Here is a 19,188-nt window from a genome sequence, read left to right as displayed (position 1 = left end):
ATTTCCTGTTAATGTGAACAGCAGGGAGCGTGGATTCTCAAGATGCCAAATGAGTGGTGAATAGATACAGAACTGTAAATAAATCTAGTTGATGCTGTTTTCTGCTTTTGTCTCAATCAGCTCTATGTATAAGCTTAAGTAACATCAGTTTTAAGAATTTCAGAGTCCCCATTTATGTTGTAAATAGATCTGTTTCTTAATAATCAAAATGCTAATTGGGATATTTTGGTAACTTTTGTAGAGGCTTGCGGAAGCATAGCTGTCTATCAAGGTCCACGGAAAGAACCAGATGACTATTCTAACTTCACAATTGAAGACTCTGTAGCAACTTTTCATACACTCAAACAGATAATAGATATAGTAGAGAAGCTGAATGAATCACATGAAAAATACCAAAAGAAGAGATCATCTAGTGCTAAATATGGTAGTGAGTAAGTATCTTAAGAAACTTTTACGTATTGATAGTAAAGTAAAAAATAAAAATAGAAATTTAAAAATCACAATTAGGTCAAATTTCTTGAGGTAGTTAAGCTGAAGTTATATTTAGGCAACCTGAAAACATGGTGAAAATATGGTACATCATTTGCTGTATTTGTAATAGTGCAGCTCTTCACCTGTTGTTAAGATTATAGGAAATGTTTCTCTGGCATGGGATTCCTTTGCGTTTGTTTTAAGACCCCATTAGCAACAAGTGTGTCACTTCCTTGCAAGTGCATTTTCTTGTGCACTTCAGATGGCAGTGGAACGGTCTCCTCGGGGCAGTGGTCATGGCACCCAGCCTGCTGGAATTCAGGAAGTTTGGACAATACTCTCAGACACATGGTCTGGTTGTTGAGAGGTCCTGTGCAGACCCAAGAGTTGTACTCCATGACCTTTGCGAGTCCCTTGCAACTCAGGATATTCTGTGATTTTCCCTAACTGTCTGCCTACCATATTTTTTAAAATGTTACATATTTTTATTAAATTTCAGTTAAAAAAGTGTTAAGCTATCAAATTTTATGTAACTGTAAAAATGACACCACACCCATATCTTTCATGCATACTTACTGTATTTAATGCACTTGTCATATTCAATGACAAATACTATTTTTGGTGAAATTGGGGAAGAAAAATCTTTAGTGTTTGTTGTTGCTCCAGAAGTGATTCTTTCAGTTCTCCTTGATCCTAGCTGTTGTCCATAAAACAACAGTAGTCAAGTTTTCTACTTGTTTCTTTGCATCACTAATGCTTGAATCACCATAAAAAAGAATTCCAGAACAGTGTTGTGGTTTCCTTAGTTTAATATTTGAGTCAAGTTGTTTAGAGAAATTGACATTTGATTTAGAATTTTCACATGAAAGTAAATGAGATTTTTCCACAAATCATGACATTCCAGAAATAATGCTAGGAATTATGGGGGGAAATGCTTTGTTTAATAAATAAAAACTATATGATGAGAATTAGAAAGCAAATGTAAACCACTAAAAATACTTATATGTAATATTTTATTTCTTCCAGAGAAAATCCAATTGTTGGAAAGGTTTCCTAACCAAAACAAACTGTGGCACACTTGGATGAAAAAGAAACTGGAAATGTTCTTGGGGGTGTTGTTTTTTTTGTTTTATTTCATTTTATATTTCATAACATGCATTTTTACAAAGTATTTAAAAATGAACATAAATGCTAGTTGTGTTGACAATCTATTTAATATTTAATAGAAAGCTAGCTACTTGGAAATCTGGTCTTAGAGTTGATCCTCATTTTGCTGAAGAACTTGAAGTTCCAGGTTCTTGAAGTAATAGATGTGAATAAAACTAAATGTTTTGCCATTGCTGTTTTATTGGAAAAAACTTTCTAAACAGATAAGCTTTTTAATGGAACAAAATCAACATGGCATCTGTTGGTTGTATTGCATCTCTGAATACATGTATTACAAAATTGTATGAGTTTACCATGAGTGCCTGCCCTGCTGATAACGATCTTGAAATAGAAATCCCAAGCTACAGTGACATGGTAAAGACCTGAAGCTTCACATTCAATTCGTTTGACTTTTTTTTCTTATATTAAATTTTGTCAGGACTTGATTTTAACTACAGCTGAAGTTAGAACATCATGCAGTATGTTGCAAATGATCTGGACAGCAGTTACCAGTGTTAGTTGTTTTGTTTTGTTTTGTTTTAAAGTACTAAATAAGAAGAAATCAGGGAACTTACGTTGTGCCTCTTGTTTACATTTAGGGTGAGTAATACATGGAGTGACATGAGACCACTATTTTCTTTAGGGTACGTTTTTGTAAGGTATGTTTTTTTTTTTCTTAATCTGAAAAAAAATATATGCAGGGTAGCAGTGTTCTTTTTGAAATAATATTTGCTTACAGATAGAAGAACTCAAATGTGAACAGATTGTGGTTGAGTACTGATCAATTTACATCATTCCATATATGATTTTATTTTATTTTTTGATAAAACTAGCTAGGTCCAACTCAGCATTTGACTACAAATCTAATAAATAATCTCTATTATAATCACTCAAAGCACTTTAGATATCTGGACTATCCCAGATTATTTTTAGATACTTTGTAGTATCTGCTTTTTATGATCAGTTGAATGATCAACATTGTTTTGTCTTTAAACAATGCTTCAGTGAATATTTTTATATCTTTAGTTATATGGATTCTTATTTGCCACTTAACACAGTTTATAAACTGTCATTCTTGACTTCAGTAAAATTAATTTTTGCTCACTTCATCTGGGAAGTTAGGTTTGTGCTGAAAGAACTTCTGTGTATATAGCCAGGAAGAAGCAAATGTGGCAACTTTGCTTCATCAGTATTAAATACAATGGTACTCCTTGGAATATTATTTTTAATAATAACTATGTGTGGTACTTTTATTTTCAGAGCCTTTGCTGTGGGGTCTTTTGTTGTTGTTTTGTTAGTGTGTTTTTTACAATCGTGATTTGGCCAAATTAATTAGGAATGTAACTTACAAATAGAATAGAAATCCATAATGCTTGAAAACTGTAAGCTGTTTAAATTACTATACAATTGTAATACTGTCGTAGGGAGGCTTTCTGTGATAGAAGCAAGTTGGCAAGACAGGATTGAAATTTTTGAACGAATGAATGTAAGTATTGTTAGAAGAACTATTGATTTTAAAACCAGAGAAACTATTTTAGAATGTCTGGGATTCAGTACTATTGTCTGCAATATCACAATCATTTAGCAATCTCAATTGTTTTTGCCTTTCCTTCTTTTACACATTTAATGTATTCTAAGGGACTTTTGTTTGCCAACAGTTAAAAGGGGGCTTGAAATCATATACCAAGAAATGTGTTTTGCCAAGGTAAATTGGATTTGTTTAAATTGCCATTAAAAAGCTGCCATAAAATAAAACAGAATGCTGTCAACTGTCAAAGTTAGTTTGTGCTGTATATCGATTGACGTTGTGGCAAAGTGTCTGTTCCTCAGAGCTATGTTCTGTTGTTTTCAAAGTCCAGTTTATGGAAAACTAAATTGTATTCTGAGAATTTTTTTTTTTAAAAAATGCACTTTTTGCTTTGATACTGGAATATCTAGAGGAAAAAACAAAGGCCATTGAATATTTGTGACTATTAGGGTTTAATTTCTCATTTTATAATGTTTCAAAATAAAGTAGGTGTTCTAGGATTTAATTAGGTACGAGTAGGATGATTAATGGTAAAATTTGCCTTCATTTTGATTAGTCTAGAAGACATTCAATAATTAGTTCTGTTTGGATTGTAAATTATCATTAGTTTTAATTTGTATTATGATGTATTGTTGAATGTATTTTTATTTAAATTTTATTTTCTTATCAAGACATTAAAATGTTTTGTAACATTGCTTGAGAATAACTCAAATAAATTACAACAAACTTGAGATGTGCTGTGTATTTCCTGTGAGGCCTGGATTTTTAAAATATCATTTATTTGAAGACTGGATGAATAGAGGTTTGCATACAGGAGTTGGTTTTAACAAGGTAAATCTATTTGACAAAAAAGCAATAATCTAAGGGATTGTGCATGGTCATCCACAGTACTGTTGTGTTCTAATTTAAGTTTATGGTTAGGAGAAAATTACTTAGTATAACAGTGTGTATAGGAATCTTACAGTTCATAAAATGTTTGCTGTAACTAGTCAGTATTAAAGGATATCTAGCCCTGGTGTTACATGGCTAAATTTTCTTATTGATTGGTCTTTTATTACATGTCCAGTGTACCTGTACTAGCTATATAATGTCAGAGCTATTTTAAATATGGATATGGAAAAAAAAAATATGCATATGGAAAAAAGTAGTTTTTATTTTCCATATGTAATCTATGCAGGTGTGTGTGTGTGGGGGGGTGTTTTTTGTTATTGTTTCTGTTTTTTTCACAAGCTGTCCTTCCTATGCTTATGGGTGTTGTTATAAAGTAATTTCCTATAAGCATGTTTTGCTGTGTTGGTGTTTTGTCTTCATGTACAGAGAGCTGACCTGTTTTTCTTTACTGTTGGTATGGAAGCTCTTAGGAGTTACAGTGCAAACATTTGAGCTAATTTTAAAATTAATTTCGAAGTAAGCTGTATTAAGGCACAGTCTGATTACTACGTTCGTTTGCAGAGACTCAGGAAGCAGAGAAAACGAAAGATGAAGTTGGAAATTCAGGAGAAATTTTTTGATGGACACTCCAAAAATTTGTAAGGATTCTGTGATGATTATAGGAGAGCAATCTATTATTTTCATGGTTAACATGATATCTTCTCTAACCATTATGCTGAGCTTTTTTCTAAACAATGACATGAAAAGGGCATTCCGTCTTCAGATCCACAGCTGCTGTGCTGATCATATTTTGAAGTTCTGGGTTGGGCTAGCAATCATAGATTCACAAGGCCTCCATAGCTAGAAGGTTCTTCTTCTTAAGACTCTAGAGTTCTTGAAAAGTAGCATCCTAGTTTCTCTCTCAGTTCTAGAAATTTCTAAACAAACTCCCCCATGATCCGTGCAGGTAACTACAGCGAGAAAATATCTATAGTCTCTATGATGATGTGTAAATGCTCCCCTATATATTTATCTTCATATAGAAGATACAGCTATAGGCTGTATATAGTAGCTAGAATCAATAACACATAAGAAACAAAGTATTTAAAGTTAATTTGTGCTTATATGTAATTTAAAATACAAATATTGCAGCATTTATTCACAATAGAAATTAATTCAGCATTTTTTTAAAGAGCATGCATATGGAATAAAAATCATGCCAATAAGCAAAAGCTCCCAGTAAAGAATAAGAGCAACTTATAGCAGAATAGAGAAATGCTTGCAGTTTATGTAAGGTTCTTATGAGTAGTTCCAAAAGCATATTTAACTAAAGTTTTTATGATTTATTCAGATTAAATAAAACAGACATCATTTGATAGCTGTAAGGAGGCCATATCAGTTATTGTGTTGAGTCCTGATGAGACTGCTGCTGGAATAATGTCCATTACTGAGATTCAGCAATACAGGGCAGCTGATAAGAATAGATGAATACAATTGAGGAGTTTGAGTGCAGAGCTATAAGAACTGGGACTACAACCTGTCATTTGCCTACATTATTTAGTTTAAAAATCTAAATTTAAGAAATCACTTGATGTACCTGCATCAAAGACTGGAACTTGAGAATCAGTTGTTCCACAGTATCAGAACAGAATAAGGTTTAACAAGATGCAGTGGCTGCACTATCTTATTTTTTGTGTTCAGGAAATGCAGAAGCTCTAAGAAATTTCTGTTTGAATTTGTAGACAACCATGCTGAACTGCTTTTTAAATAGCCTTTACATGAATAGATATTTAAGGAAGATAACACAATCCATATATGTAGACACCTTTGTAATCTTACTAGATACGATCCATTAAATTGTAATGACCGAGCTTTTTAACTATTTGAAGTCAGTTATTTTAGTATATTTAATATTGCAAATGTTGCAGCAGTTGTATATATAGTCTTGTTAAATTTCACTGAAAATATATAATGTTTTATAGAAACATGAATTATATGCTTTTTCAATCAGTCAAGTCTTTTTTTTTTTTTTAAAGTGTTGTAGTTTTTGTTCCCCTCTTTCATCTTCTATTTTTGGCAATTCTTACGCAGTGAAAAAGAGAATCATAGAAAAACTCAAATTTACTGTGTGACTTAAATTCAGTCTCTAAAGGTAAAAATTTCTTACCTGGTCTCTCTTAGATAGCAGTGCAGAAGATTTTGGCTTTGGTTTCTCAAAAACGAAAAAAGGAAAGAAAACAAAAAAGGCAAGATATCCCCTGCTTTCCTCTAGACTGGTGTTTCAGTTATAAGCTCCAGTGTGTCAGGCAGCAGAGAGCTTTAACAATAGAAGGCTTCAAAGTGATGCAGGCTCACGCTGGTGGAGTGGATCAGTGTGCAGACACTGCACCCACTGAAGAGTTACCTCAGTAGCCGGCTAAGAGGCTTAGGGGTGGGAGCTCCATGTGCTTAACGCTGCCTGCAGCTTCTCTGGGACCCTGTGGCATCGCTGCTAGGTGACAGAAACCAGCCTTCATCAGGTGGCAGCAAGCAGGCTGTAGAATCAGTAAAGTCATCTACAACCAATACCCAGACCTGATGATTCTGTTGCGCCTTTTATCCATAGATCTTTGAAGTACTTTCCGAAAGAAGGGTAGATGCAAGCACAATGCTTTCTCAAATATTTGGTCATTTTAATCATCATCAGTGATGAACTGACACCTCAAAGGGGGACAGTAAAACCTGAGAGGGTGTGCACAAGTATTTTCCCCATATGATGATGCAATAGCTTACTTATCTCACAAGTTGTATTTAGTTCTATATATTTTTCTCCTACCTTTTCTCCTTATCTTGCTGATTTAGCCTATTGTAGAAGAAGGCAGTCAGACCAAATGTTACAGATTAGTTGATTGTTTTTACAAGTATCTTAAATTGAAATAGAAATAATCCTGCTCCTGGGTATATGAGAATTGAAGACACCTGGCTGTATGAATGGAAAAATATATGTACTGTTGTAGGAATAGTAAAAATCTAACTTTTTGAATATAAAACATTGATATTTGTAACCTACATAATTCACCTCGCTTCCATCTGAGTACTTGATTGATTTCTGTTAAGTCTTCACTGTCACTATTCTGTCACATTTACCTATTTTTATGAGTATACTTTGTGTATACTTATATTCTAGCACTATCTTGGTCAAAGTCTAAAAGTAGAATATTGGATCAAAATCAATAAATCTGTGAGGTTTATGGTACACAGGATGTAATGTCAGCAAGTGTGGGTAAGGAGAGGGATAAACTTTGCCTGTGCAGTACCTTCCTGTAATTTAGACGTAAGTAAAGGGGACTTTCCATAAGGCAAGTTCCCATGAGGCTTCCCTTGCTGATCCCACTGCCCACCCCGTGCAGTGCAGGATATGCTAACTGTGGTTAATGGAGTCTATACTCATACTGGGCAGGTTCTACATACCTGTAGGAGGTTACAGATATTAATTAATATTAATCTAAGGTATTGTCAGGTAGCACAATTTGTTTTAAATCTCCCACAAGTTTATAGGAAGTATCTATATTTCAAAATAGGTGTCGGGAGTGGGTATTCCTATTCCCCCTCATAACAGCAAAACAAGGTAACTTGGTTTTCAGTTCAGAATGCAGTTCAATTCGCAAACAGCTAACCTCAGTTAAAATATGCATAATTTTGTCTTTACAGTTAATTATTTAAACGTTAACAGGATAGGAGGCAAGCTTTGAGCTTGAAAATTTAAACTGTCTGGAGGGAATAAGTAATGACTGAGCTTTACTGGAGAGTAAAAAATCAAATTCTAGTGTAGAATTTGATAGTCTTCTGGGGCGTTTGTGTTATTAGTTTTGAGATTCTTCTTCAGAAATCATGGATGAGCTTGGGTATTGTGTGAAAAACTGAGACAATTCAAGGGTTTAGACCTAAGAAGCAGTTCAGCAAAGCCAGGAGCTGTTTTGTCTCTTGTAAGACAAGGTTTTCCTATTAAAGCAGAGAGGCTTCCACCCAGAAATCATTTACTTCTTTTATAAAATTTCTTTAAGGATTTCCCTCCTATAGTATAAGGTGTACTGGTCCGATTCATGAGTATGAGCAACACAGTGCATTTAAGAATCTGGAACGCCTGATAGTTCTCTGTCTATGAACTCCTACCTGGACTTCTGTAAAAATCATGTGAAATCTCATGAGTATGTTGTCATATAGCAAGAATGGCAAATGGAGTAAAGAAAAATACATTCTTGCTACTCTAGGTAGCAATAGTTTATTTCTTTACTCTAGTCTCCTGGCTAGTGAGATTCTCACACTGTAGAAGCAATATGCAAACTATTCCGTGAATGTGGCGTTTCCCCAATTTATTTTGTGTTTTTTATCTGGATGCCTACTTCATGCGTTTCTGTCAGAAGACCTGTACGTACTAGTAGCAAAGTCTATTTTCCGTTTTGGCAACTGCTTCAGGCAGCTTCAGTAAAACCTTAGGAATACCTACAGGTTTTGTAGCAGGTGATAGCAGATGTGCTGATACATGCTATTACCTGTTATGTCTTCCTCGATTGCAGCTCTACCATCTGCCCCTACTGAGATCCTGGCTATAAACAAAGCAGTGTAATTAGTACTGGCCATTAATGGCACTGTTCAGCATATCCCTACTGATAAAAATGGCACAGAGAAGCACAGCCAATTCAGAGTGTAAGAAACAGTTTTGGCACAAAACTATGCTTAAATTCTTTTCTTTGGCAGATAAATTGATTTGACACAGTTCTTAACTGTTCTGATATATGTTAGTCTATTGACAGAGCAAACAGTAAGTGTAAAAATACAGTTCAGCATGTGAATTAGTTGGCCAAGATACACATGTACTTACATAACTGTTCTTTGCATTATCATAAAACTGACATTTCCATAACAGGTTTGTTATTAGTAAAAATAACCTTGGATTCTATGTTTCAGGATAACCAAGCTGCAGGGGGAGGGGACAAAAATCTCCAATGTTGCTCAAGGAAAGAAAAAAGAACAAAAGTCAGTTCATTTTTCTAGGCTCTTCCATTCTCAAAAGCTATAGAAGGCATTGAACATTGTTCCAAAGCAATCTGCAATAATCAGTGTTTTTAGAAACATGCATAGAAAACGTTCTTGAAAGATGAAGATAAATGTGTATGTTCACTTGAAATGGGTTTAGGAATATGACAGGAGAACTTTTATGGCAATTGTGAAAGTCTTCTGTTTTGAAATCAGGTGTTAAACACTTGGAGTTTTCAACAAGTATTCTTTGACATGGAGACAATCAGAATCGAATAAATCCTTGATGTATCCTTACTGTAAAATTATCGCAGAAATTTAATTAGTTATAAACTACATAATATAAAACAATATTCCAATTTTTTATACTTACTATTATCTGCAACCCCTTATACTTGCTAAGCAAATTGTTTCCCTATTCTATAACATGCGGTTGGCTTAGCAGCTCTAATTCTAACTGAACAATCACTTGATGAACTATAAGGAACTTAGTTCAATTTCCTATATTTAGATAAATAGATACATTAGACATGAGCAAATACAGTCTTCCTCTACCCCATCTGAAGTAATTGTTTTTTATTTGCATATAAAAATGGTAGAAAAGTACACAGGGAAAATTCACTGAAAGAGCAGTATTTTGTGCCACTCTCCCATGTGCCACATTTGCAATGTTCCCTGTTGTTAGGGAACAGATGAATTCTAGAGTGTATATTAAAAGTTTTTATTTCTATTTACTTCTTATTGCTCTGTAGCATGCACAAAGCTGGATGGATGTACCACACACACCTTTTCAACACTAGCTGTAATTACGTTCCAAGAGTGATGCATGGTCCACAAAACAACTAGTAACGCTTTCCTTCTCAGCAACTTGAACTCTTGTTGTTGTCTGCTATACCAGGAAAGCAGAAAAGAAGTTTGTATTTAGAATGTCAAACCAATGTGAGTTTTGTCATTGATTATATTCAGCATAACTGAAGGTAGGAGCCATTCTGATTTTAATTAAGAGTTCTATAAATAAAGGCTCTGTAGTTCCTCAAAATAAAATCTGGATTTGATTATGGATCATGACATCCAGGTTATCTTAAATTGCCCTTTCTCAATTTTAAAATTTAGGTCAACTTTGTACATATTAAAGTATTTCTCTTACCATATAAGAGCTGAATAACAAAGATAACTGATAATTGGAAAAATACACTTCTTGATGGAATGATAGCTTGAGTGGTAAAAGTGTATTAAGAAATGCAATCTTTGCCCTTCCCTTCCTATAAAACTGTTTTTGACTCCGTACTATATACCATATTCTTATACATCCTTATTGCTGCGCCTGTATAATCATATATACCCTGGCTGTGATGATCAGCAGCTGCTGTTATTGAATGGAAATTGGCAAAAAACAAAAAGTTCTGAAACCTCCAACTCAGCAACATTTCTGCTGGGCATGTATGTTGTGTTTTTTTTTTAAGTGGTGGAAAGAAACAACTTCTCAAGTTAGTAAGCAGTGATCTAGCCTAGTTCTTCAAGTTTAGCAGTACAATCTAATACTGATCCAGAACTTGACTGCTGCTCGTACAGCACAGTGGTGATAACTACTAATGTTGGTGCTTTTCCAGTATTGGGTACGTTTAAGATCTTGCCCTAACCAGCAACATAAGTGCAATTGTCTGGAGTAATTTGGTTCTGCAAACCAATGCTGAAAGTTCAGCCCAACCACCAAACCCAGCATGGACGTAACCTTTAACCAAATGTTAAAGTTAAAAGATGAATCTAAGTTCCTGTTATCTTATAAAATAGTCTGTTGTTTGGCTTTGTTCTTATCTATACTTTGAAAGTCCTATTTTTAAGATGTTTATGAATTGTGTATGTAACTGTTTTATATACAGATGTATCAGTATGTACGGAGTATGCCATTTTTCAATATAAACGGCCATTTTAAAACTTCCTTTTGGCTTTTTAGTTTCTCTTAACTCATTTATTTTCTGCTGGCATTATGTCCCCTCACACATTCAAGCTGGGAAGTTCCGTGTGTCCTGCTCTGATGTTAGGAAGTGGCCTGCATCATCTAAGTGTTAGTGTTGCATAAGAAGACTGACATTTCAGAGATAATATGAAAATTCCTTTAATCTCAGGAGTGTATTTGGCAGTTTCAGGCACGTTTTAGGTGTTGTGGGCTCCCTGTTCGAGTCCGTTCCCTCCTCCCCAGTCACCCTACGGCTGTAAGCGCTGCGGTGGCAGCCGGGGTGCCTTCCGCCTCCTGGCAGCGCGGCTGCGGGGCAGGTTCCCCGTTGCGCTGAGGGCCCTTTCCTGCCTCCTGCGGCCTCCTCGGAGCACCGGGGCTGGGGCCGGGGCCGGGGCCGGGAGGTGGCGCCGCAGCCCCGCTCAGCCGCCCGCCCGGCGCCGCCGCGTCCCCGCCCCTCCGCCATGGCCGACGTGGAGGACGGGGACGAGCCGGGCGCCCCCCACTCGCACCCGGGCTCCTCGGGCTCCAAGGCGGGCGGCCCCGACAAGATGTTCTCGCTGAAGAAGTGGAACGCCGTGGCCATGTGGAGCTGGGACGTGGAGTGCGACACTTGCGCCATTTGCCGGGTGCAGGTCATGGGTAAGCGGCAGGCCCCGGCCCGCCGTGGCCGTCGCCGCCCGGGGCGGGAGGGGAGGGGGGGGGGGGGCTCGGAGCGCGGGCCCTGGCCGTGCCCGGCGGCCCTGGCGTGGGGGAGCGGTGGGCCGGGCCCGGGCAGGCGGCCGCCCTGCGGGAGCTGTTGGGAGCTGTTGTTGCTCGGCCCCCGGCAAGCGGAGTTACCGCCGGGCTGGGCCCTGCTGCCCGGGCTGTCCCTGAGGAAGCGGCGCTGCGGGCGTGTGGAGCAACAGGCTGCAGCAGCTCCCGAGCTGCAACGCCCCGCACCGAGCACCCTGACTGCTGCTGCAGCTTAACGTGCATCAGGACTGAAAAATCTGCTGGAAAAGCGAAGGGGAACTTCCCCTGTATTGAGATCTCTTTAAAAGCAGCATCATCGTTGACCAATGTTAGTCACTGACATGACATGTTTTGTAAATATAACACCATGGATCTTTTTAAATCCCTTGAACTTTTCTTCTGCAGTATATCTATATCTCATTTTCGCTATCGTGCTGTCACCTGAGGCATAACTGACTTCAGGCCTTTCAGTTGGTCACATTGGAGTCTGGCAGGACAAATGACCAACAAATGGCCGTCTCCATGGCATGCTGCTTTTCTAGGTCCAGGGAATATAACGCTGCAAACCTAGACTGGTTTTGGTGTTACAGAAATGAGGCAAAACACATGGTGCAGTCATTTCTCGTAGATGTTTTTATTGCAAATGTTCTGAGGAACAGAAAAGGCACAAAGGTGTACTGGAGGAAAAAAGATGCAGCCCAGGATGAAGTGGTGGGGGATTGAGCACGTGGAGTTCAGCAAGGCCAACCACAAGGTCCTGCACCTTGGGCAATCCCAAGCACAAATCCAGGCTGGGCAGAGAATGGATCAAGAGCAGCCCTGAGGAGAAGAACCTGGGGGTGGTGGTTGACGAGAAGCTGGACACGAGCTGGCAATGTGTGCTTGCAGCCCAGCAAGCCGCCCGTAGCCTGGGCTGCACCAAAAGCAGTGCGGGCAGCAGGGCAGGGGATGGGATTGTTCCTCTCTCTCTTGAGACCCCCTCGGGAGCCCTGCTCCCAGCTCTGGGCCCCAGCACAAGGACATGGAGCTGCTGGAGCCAGGGGAGGGCTGCAAGGATGCTCAGAGGCTGCAGCCCCTCTGCTATGGAGCCAGGCTGAGGGAGTTGGGGTTGTTCAGCCTGGAGAAGAGAAGGCTCCGGGGAGCCCTTACAGCGGCCTGCCAGTGCCTAAAGGGGGCCATCAGGAAAGCTGGGGAGGGACTGTCTGTTAGGGAGTGATGGGACTAGGAGTAACAGCTGTAAACTGAGAAGGGACATACCTAGATTAGGCATTAGGAAGAAATTCTTTACTCTGAGGGTGGTGAGGCCCTGGCCCGGGCTGCCCAGAGCAGCTGTTGCTGCCCCATCCCTGGCAGTGCCCAAGGCCTGGATGGGATTTGGGCAGCCTGGGCTGGTGGGAGGTGTCCCTGCCCTCGGCGGTGGTTGTAACGGGTGGGCTTTGAGGTCCCTTCCAACCCATCCGTTCTGTGACCTTTTGTGTAAACATAATTTGCAGATGCTTTAGATGTTTTATGTCTTTGTTTATATGGTGAGCAGAGACCACACTGAAAGTGAAAGTGGCTTAGTCTGTTATAAGCAAAACCTAATTTTAAGAACTTCCCTGTTCTAGCCTGTTACATGGCACTAGGAAAAAAAAAAAAAAAAAAAAAAAAAAAAAAAAAAAAACCAACAAACACCTTTACCCAGATATTTGATAAAAGCTAAAAAATTGATCTTTTGTATTTTTTCATAATTATACCAAGGCAGTACTTTTTATCTGAAACTAAGGGAAAAAATCTGGTAACCATTTTTTTTATAACAAACCAGATTGTCACAGTGTGAGAGTTGGTCATTACTGACTTCAGTTTAACAATTTTGTGTTGACCCTGCCAGACCTGGTCTGGCTCCTGTAGAGCCGCTGCATTTGCAGTAACCTCAGCTTGGAGGCAGTGACAGACTTAAGCAGGCTCTGCATGTTTGAAGTCAGTTAGTTTGATTTTGGAAGGCAGGGGACTGTTAGCTGCCCAAATTTTCTACTGGTTTAACTCCTAGAACCAATGTGGGCTTCAGTGGTCACAGAAGCACAAGGAAAGAAAGAAAACTGCAGGTTTTATCTGGGAAGGCCAAGATTGCAGCAGTGGTGACTCTAGATTTGCTTCACTTTCACAGTCTGACACCCTGAGGGTTGTGACGCAGGAGTGGGGACAGCTGACATCAGCATGGTTGCTGTGATTTCTGCCTACTCTGAAACTGCAAATCGAGGGTTGGGATAGGAAAACTGCTTTTAGAGTTGCTGCAGCTCTACCACAGCTTACTGCCCAGCACATGGAAGTGACTCCAGATGGGTTTGTTCCTATGCAGCACAGTGCACTGCTGAAGCAGTTTGTCTGAGTCTTCCCTGCAACTTGGCCGCTAGTGCTACGGAAACACAAGTTACAGGAACAGACGTTAGAAAGCTCGACTTGCTGCCTGGTTTTCATCCCAGGGGGGGAAAGGGCAACTACTTCAGAGTATCTGTGCTCTTTGTTCTCTGTCACCTGAGAAAATGAGGGCAGGTGAATCTGAAATAGAACTTATGTCAATATCTGGCAGAAATACTCAAAATTCCTGTAGCATGTTATGTTTTTGTCTAATTGGAGACCTGCAGGCCAAGTCCAACCTGTGGGACACTTTTGCTCAAGTTACTAGTTTTTCTTTGGAGGAGATTTTTCCACCGTGTGTGCTGCCATAACAGTTGAACACTTTATTGTGCATGGTATGTGCACGTAGATGGTTTCTCCTTTACTCTGGCGTAGACTGCCTTACACAAAGGCATTCTTCTGCTGTATGTGTGGCATGGTACTAAGCCTGCAAGTTATCACCTCTGCATCTCCTGAGTCTGTCATCTAGTCCTGAAGCCATGGGAGCACATAAAGTAGATAAACATTTTAATTTAGATATTTTTCCATTTTTATCTCTTGAATTATATTATCAAATTGACCAGTGTTTATAAATATGTTTGCATGCGTGTGTGACTCTTCTGAAAATGATATGCAGGTACCTATTAAGGAAAGCTACTGTACAAAAAGATGGCAGCAGGAGGTGGGGGTTGTGGTGAGAGGTGTAGGGGCTAAAAAAAGTCAAAATTGTGAATGATTTCCTTAAAAGGAGATGCTGACATCTGAAAAACAAAGTCCTGTAATTAGGGTTTGGCTGTATGCTTGCTCAGCTCTTAATATGCCTGAGTGCCTTGGCACAAATCTGCTGGTTGTTATATCTACAAAATGGAGGCTTTTTTCAGCAGAAGTTATGAAAATACAAAGCAATGGAAAATAAACAACACTTGAACAGTTTATAGTCCTTCTGATCTCTTTGAGATACATGTTTCATCGTCATGTGCCCTGATTGAAATTTGAGGTGGGGGGGGGGTGTTCAATGTTAAAGGGTTGAAGCAAACATCAAAACTTGAGATTTTTACCTTTGTAAACTGGTTTTAAAGTTTAAGTTTTCTTCTGTCAAATGTATTCTTTAGATGGAATCCTGAGCATCAGATTGAATCTTTTTCTTGTTTACTTTTAGATGCCTGTCTTAGATGTCAAGCTGAAAACAAACAAGAAGATTGTGTTGGTATGTAGTGATTTCATTCGCTTGTTTTTCAATTGAAGTTTCTCTCAATAGGGTGCATTTTAAAGTTTGAAGGGAATACTGGTTTTATTAATGCTCAGAAGTAAACCAGTGTTTTGTTACGGTGTGTCGTATTTTTACATTAGTAATGCTTCTTGGTTTATTTTTGAGCACTGATAAAATGAGTATTAACTTCAGCCATGCTGTAGTACCTAACACTTTCAAATTTGCAGTGCTTCTGTCAACATACATGCAGCTATGATGTTTAAGTTGTTCTCATCCTGAACATAATTCAGATGATAATGTACGCCTTTGCAGTAGGTTAGGAAATGGCTCCTTTTCTTTGTACTAGGATGTGTGTCAGAAGGTATAATAGCAATACCAATAAAACCCTGTAAATTTCTGACTGGGTTAGAAAGCAGTATTTTTCCCAGTCTTGATTCAGGCATAGTGGAGATAATTGCTTGCCTGTTCAGTTTTCATTTGGAAAAGTGTGATCACTGGAGTTTGCTATGATGCTGTATAATCATAAGCGTTCTTTAAACTGCTTGTCAACACATGCAAAAACAAATTGTAACTTAATTCTGATATATTTAAATCAGATATCATGAAAATTGTCTCATAGTGTTTGCTTTAAAACTTTAAGTCAACTGTTAAGCCAGTGGTAAATCTTTCCACACCCTTGTTCTTTCTGCTTTGAAGTGTATTGTCTCAAACTTTATCCACTGTTATTTCTGATTATTATTCTAACCAGAACAGGAATTGCCTGTTTCAGATACCTTAGTTGCTTGTTAAGTGTCCTGTTTAAAATAGTCAGGAAAAAAAAAAAAGCATAATCTTACAACACTGCTTTGATTGGTATGCTTATATTTCAATAAGGAAAATGTGAGCTAATAAGGAAAAAAAAAAAAACAAAAAACACAAATGACAAATGACTAATACTCATGAGTAGATGGGTAATATGTTACAATTTTGTTGTGTTGAAGAAATAGTAGCCTGTGCATATTCTGGTTTATTTTGCCGGAAAATGCCAATATAGCCATTTGGACATTATGTACTGTGTCAAATGTGCTTCCTTGATGTCATGCAGTTAAGTGTAAACACTGCATTTCAGATGAGAATTTAGTAATATGATCTTGTATGATAGTAAGTCAGTATGCATTGTCTATATTTTGGTACTGTTTTGGGAACGTTAAAGTGAAGAATTTACCCATATACTCCTGGTCAGTATTGACATATGTTTATACATTCACACTTTGTAGAAGAAGGTGAAAAAAAATATATATATAATATATATATAATATATATATGTATATTTCTTTTCATTTGGAAAAAAAATGCAAAGATCTGTGATGTAGAGATCATAGAATCATAGAATCATAGAATATCCTGAGTTGGAAGGGACCCTTAAGGATCATCAAGTCCAACTCTTGACACCGCACAGGTCTACCCAAAAGTTCAGACCATGTGCCTAAGTGCACAGTCCAATGAGGAGTATCATCAGAATGACCCTATTAATTCAATCTTGATGGATAAATCAGTGGTGATGCATTTTGTCTTTTCAAATGTTTTAGAAGTTTGCAGTGGCTTTAAACATCTGAGAATGGTAGTTTGGACGTTGCTGTGAGTGTTGATCAGACATCTGAGCATGACTGGAATGTGTTCTTTCTTCTCTTTCAGTGGTTTGGGGAGAATGCAATCATTCCTTCCACAATTGCTGCATGTCCTTGTGGGTGAAACAGAATAATCGCTGCCCCCTCTGCCAGCAGGACTGGGTAGTCCAGAGAATAGGCAAATAAAACACTGGAAGTTGTTTTCTGTTGAACTTGCTGAAGTAGTGTATGTCTTATGCCATATACTCATACAGAAGAGTGGAGCCTGTCAATTATGGCATGATTTATTTAGTTTATCTGGTACAAGGAACAGTGTGGTTTTGTTGTGTGCTCTTTGCTGTGCTGGGAGGCAGTGGTCAGTCTTGTTGCAGGTATTTCCACAACTGAAGGAGAGGCACTACATTAATAAATGTGTCTGTTATGATTTGAGTGTTAACTGTATCAGATCATTGAAATGTGGTGGTGCAGATTATGCCTCAAATACAGTTTGTTTAATGTCTCTGTGTAGAACAACAACTTAATTTGAAAAGGAGACTTTGCTTGTAAGTCTGATACACTGTGTGGTTTGCTGTCTGAAAAAGAAGTTATTTTCTTTACAGATAAAGAAATTGTTTTCTAAATAGTACTGTATACAAAAACACGGTCAGTTGACTTTTTAGGAAGTATTTTGGTTTTTAATCTAAAATGAATACTGTGTGAAGCACACTATACTAAACATTTCTCATTAAGGTTTTCTTTATGGCTTAAGAATATTTTGTTGCATCTCTTAAGTCTGTTGTATAATCTGTACGTGATTTCTGCAACCATAGTATTAAAAATTTAACCACGTTAATATTTTTTATTTATATTTCTGTTAAAGATCATGGACACGTGTATTTTAATCTAGAGGCTTTTGGTACAAAAACACGTATTTAAAATCAGCTAACTAGTGTTGTAAACAATTTCACTGGTTAGCTGTCTAGTATAGAATGCAAGCAAAACTGATCATTTAAATGTCCCAAGGCAGGCACTAATTAAATCTAGGGAAAATGTTAACTTGTGATTTCTTCAAAATTCATTTATAGAAATTTCTTTATCATAGTTTCATCAGATAAAATGTTTCAGGGAGTAGTAGAAAGCATTGTTTCATTTTTGTGGAAGTCCTCAGTATATCATCTTTTTTATATGATCAGTCCAGTAATTTTTCTTGCACATACTTGTTTGCCTCTGACTTTGTTTGTCTTTACCCTAAATATCTGAATAATTACTATTAATCTGAACGTATGGTTCTTTTTATATATATGAAATAAGTTGAGTTACTGTTTTAAGTCTGTAACAAATTCAGACTTAATAAAGTGGCTAATAAACCTGGATGGAACTGAAGCAATATTATATGCAAATCATTGTTTACTTCAAAATGATTGACTTAAACATTTAAGATTAATGTGTTTCTCAACAGATGCATTTCTATTCTGTTTATTTTAAGTATATTTAAAGAGGTTTATCTTCATTGTATAAAGTAGTTCCAATGAGAGTGTTTGATTTTGTCATCGAGCCTACATGCAGAGTTTATTGTGGTTGTGTTTAATACTTGTAATCTTGTTTTTTAAAACATTTTGAATATTTTAAATACAGCTTTTGTGTCATTACATGCTGAGATCATGAAAGCCCTCTGTGTCACTGTTGAAATGTATCACACTAGTTGTTACTATCCCAGACAATGTTTGTCTTAAAATTTAAATAACAGTAGTAATGAAGTGCCTATTGCAATTAGGTTGTTGTGGAGTATTTTGTGTTATCTTTTCTGTTTATGAGAAGGATTCTCCCTAAAACAATGGGAAAAGACAATCATGATGGATATAGAGATGACTTTTTATCTGTGGAAGTTAAACTAAGAAGTTAAACTACTTTACCACCTATTTTCTCTGCCAGAATTTGGTCCCAGGTTCCATTCTCTAAAACCTCTTAATTCTCTCTGTTCCCACCAGATGGCTTTTTCCTTCATTTTGTTTGGGTTTATGGGACAATATGGAAAGTACCAAAGTATTTTTCACCCTGCTGTCAGTTCACGTGTCACATGGATGTCAATAAGAGCTGAGAATCATAGCTGAAGAAGAATCTTTCTGCATGTGGGTTCAAACAGGTGTTAACGCAAATGAGATGCTAGGAAAGTTATGTTGAAATTGAAGCAGCTGGTATTTGTGCATTTTTTTCTTCTATCTGGGTAAGTTCAGAGAAGTTTTCAGAGTCTAAAAAAATAAAGCACAACCAGAGAAATCTTTGAAACAGATTTGAA

General features: G+C 37.7%; 2 protein-coding genes across 7 annotated transcripts in view; both read left to right on the top strand.

Annotated features, from left to right (window-relative positions):
• The window catches only part of RASA2 (RAS p21 protein activator 2), a 72,326-nt gene extending 70,726 nt beyond the window's left edge, over window positions 1-1,600 (top strand). For all 5 annotated transcript variants that reach the window (XM_032193182.1, XM_032193184.1, XM_032193181.1 and 2 more), the window contains 2 exons: window positions 242-431; window positions 1,498-1,600. In XM_032193182.1, the coding sequence (XP_032049073.1) occupies window positions 242-431; window positions 1,498-1,528 (221 nt within the window). In that variant the 3' untranslated portion in view covers window positions 1,529-1,600. The remainder of the gene's footprint in view (window positions 1-241; window positions 432-1,497) is intronic.
• Window positions 1,601-11,437: 9,837 nt separating this feature from the next.
• RNF7 (ring finger protein 7) lies at window positions 11,438-18,665 on the top strand. 2 transcript variants are annotated; one of them, XM_032193486.1, is made up of 3 exons: window positions 11,438-11,627; window positions 15,256-15,303; window positions 16,981-18,665. In XM_032193486.1, exons 1-3 carry the CDS (start codon window positions 11,450-11,452, stop codon window positions 17,097-17,099), a joined length of 345 nt encoding a protein of 114 aa, XP_032049377.1. In that variant the 5' UTR covers window positions 11,438-11,449; the 3' UTR covers window positions 17,100-18,665. The 2 variants fall into 2 exon arrangements, with proteins under 2 accessions (XP_032049377.1, XP_032049378.1); XM_032193487.1 differs by having other exon boundaries at window positions 11,438-11,620; window positions 16,981-17,037.
• Window positions 18,666-19,188: the final 523 nt, after the last annotated feature.

This window comes from Aythya fuligula, chromosome 9 (genome assembly GCF_009819795.1).
Source record: "Aythya fuligula isolate bAytFul2 chromosome 9, bAytFul2.pri, whole genome shotgun sequence".
NCBI classification, from domain to species: domain Eukaryota; kingdom Metazoa; phylum Chordata; class Aves; order Anseriformes; family Anatidae; genus Aythya; species Aythya fuligula.
This window is presented reverse-complemented; position numbering and strand designations above follow the sequence as displayed.

What these genes read in the sequence shown, in the direction of transcription:
- RNF7 (XM_032193486.1), top strand. Translation starts at nt 11,450, where the DNA reads ATGGCCGACGTGGAGGACGGGGACGAGCCGGGCGCCCCCCACTCGCAC. An exon ending in TTGCCGGGTGCAGGTCATGG is followed by an intron (nt 11,628 to 15,255) that starts GTAAGCGGCAGG and finishes GTTTACTTTTAG; the next exon opens with ATGCCTGTCTTAGATGTCAA. An exon ending in CAAACAAGAAGATTGTGTTG is followed by an intron (nt 15,304 to 16,980) that starts GTATGTAGTGAT and finishes CTTCTCTTTCAG; the next exon opens with TGGTTTGGGGAGAATGCAAT.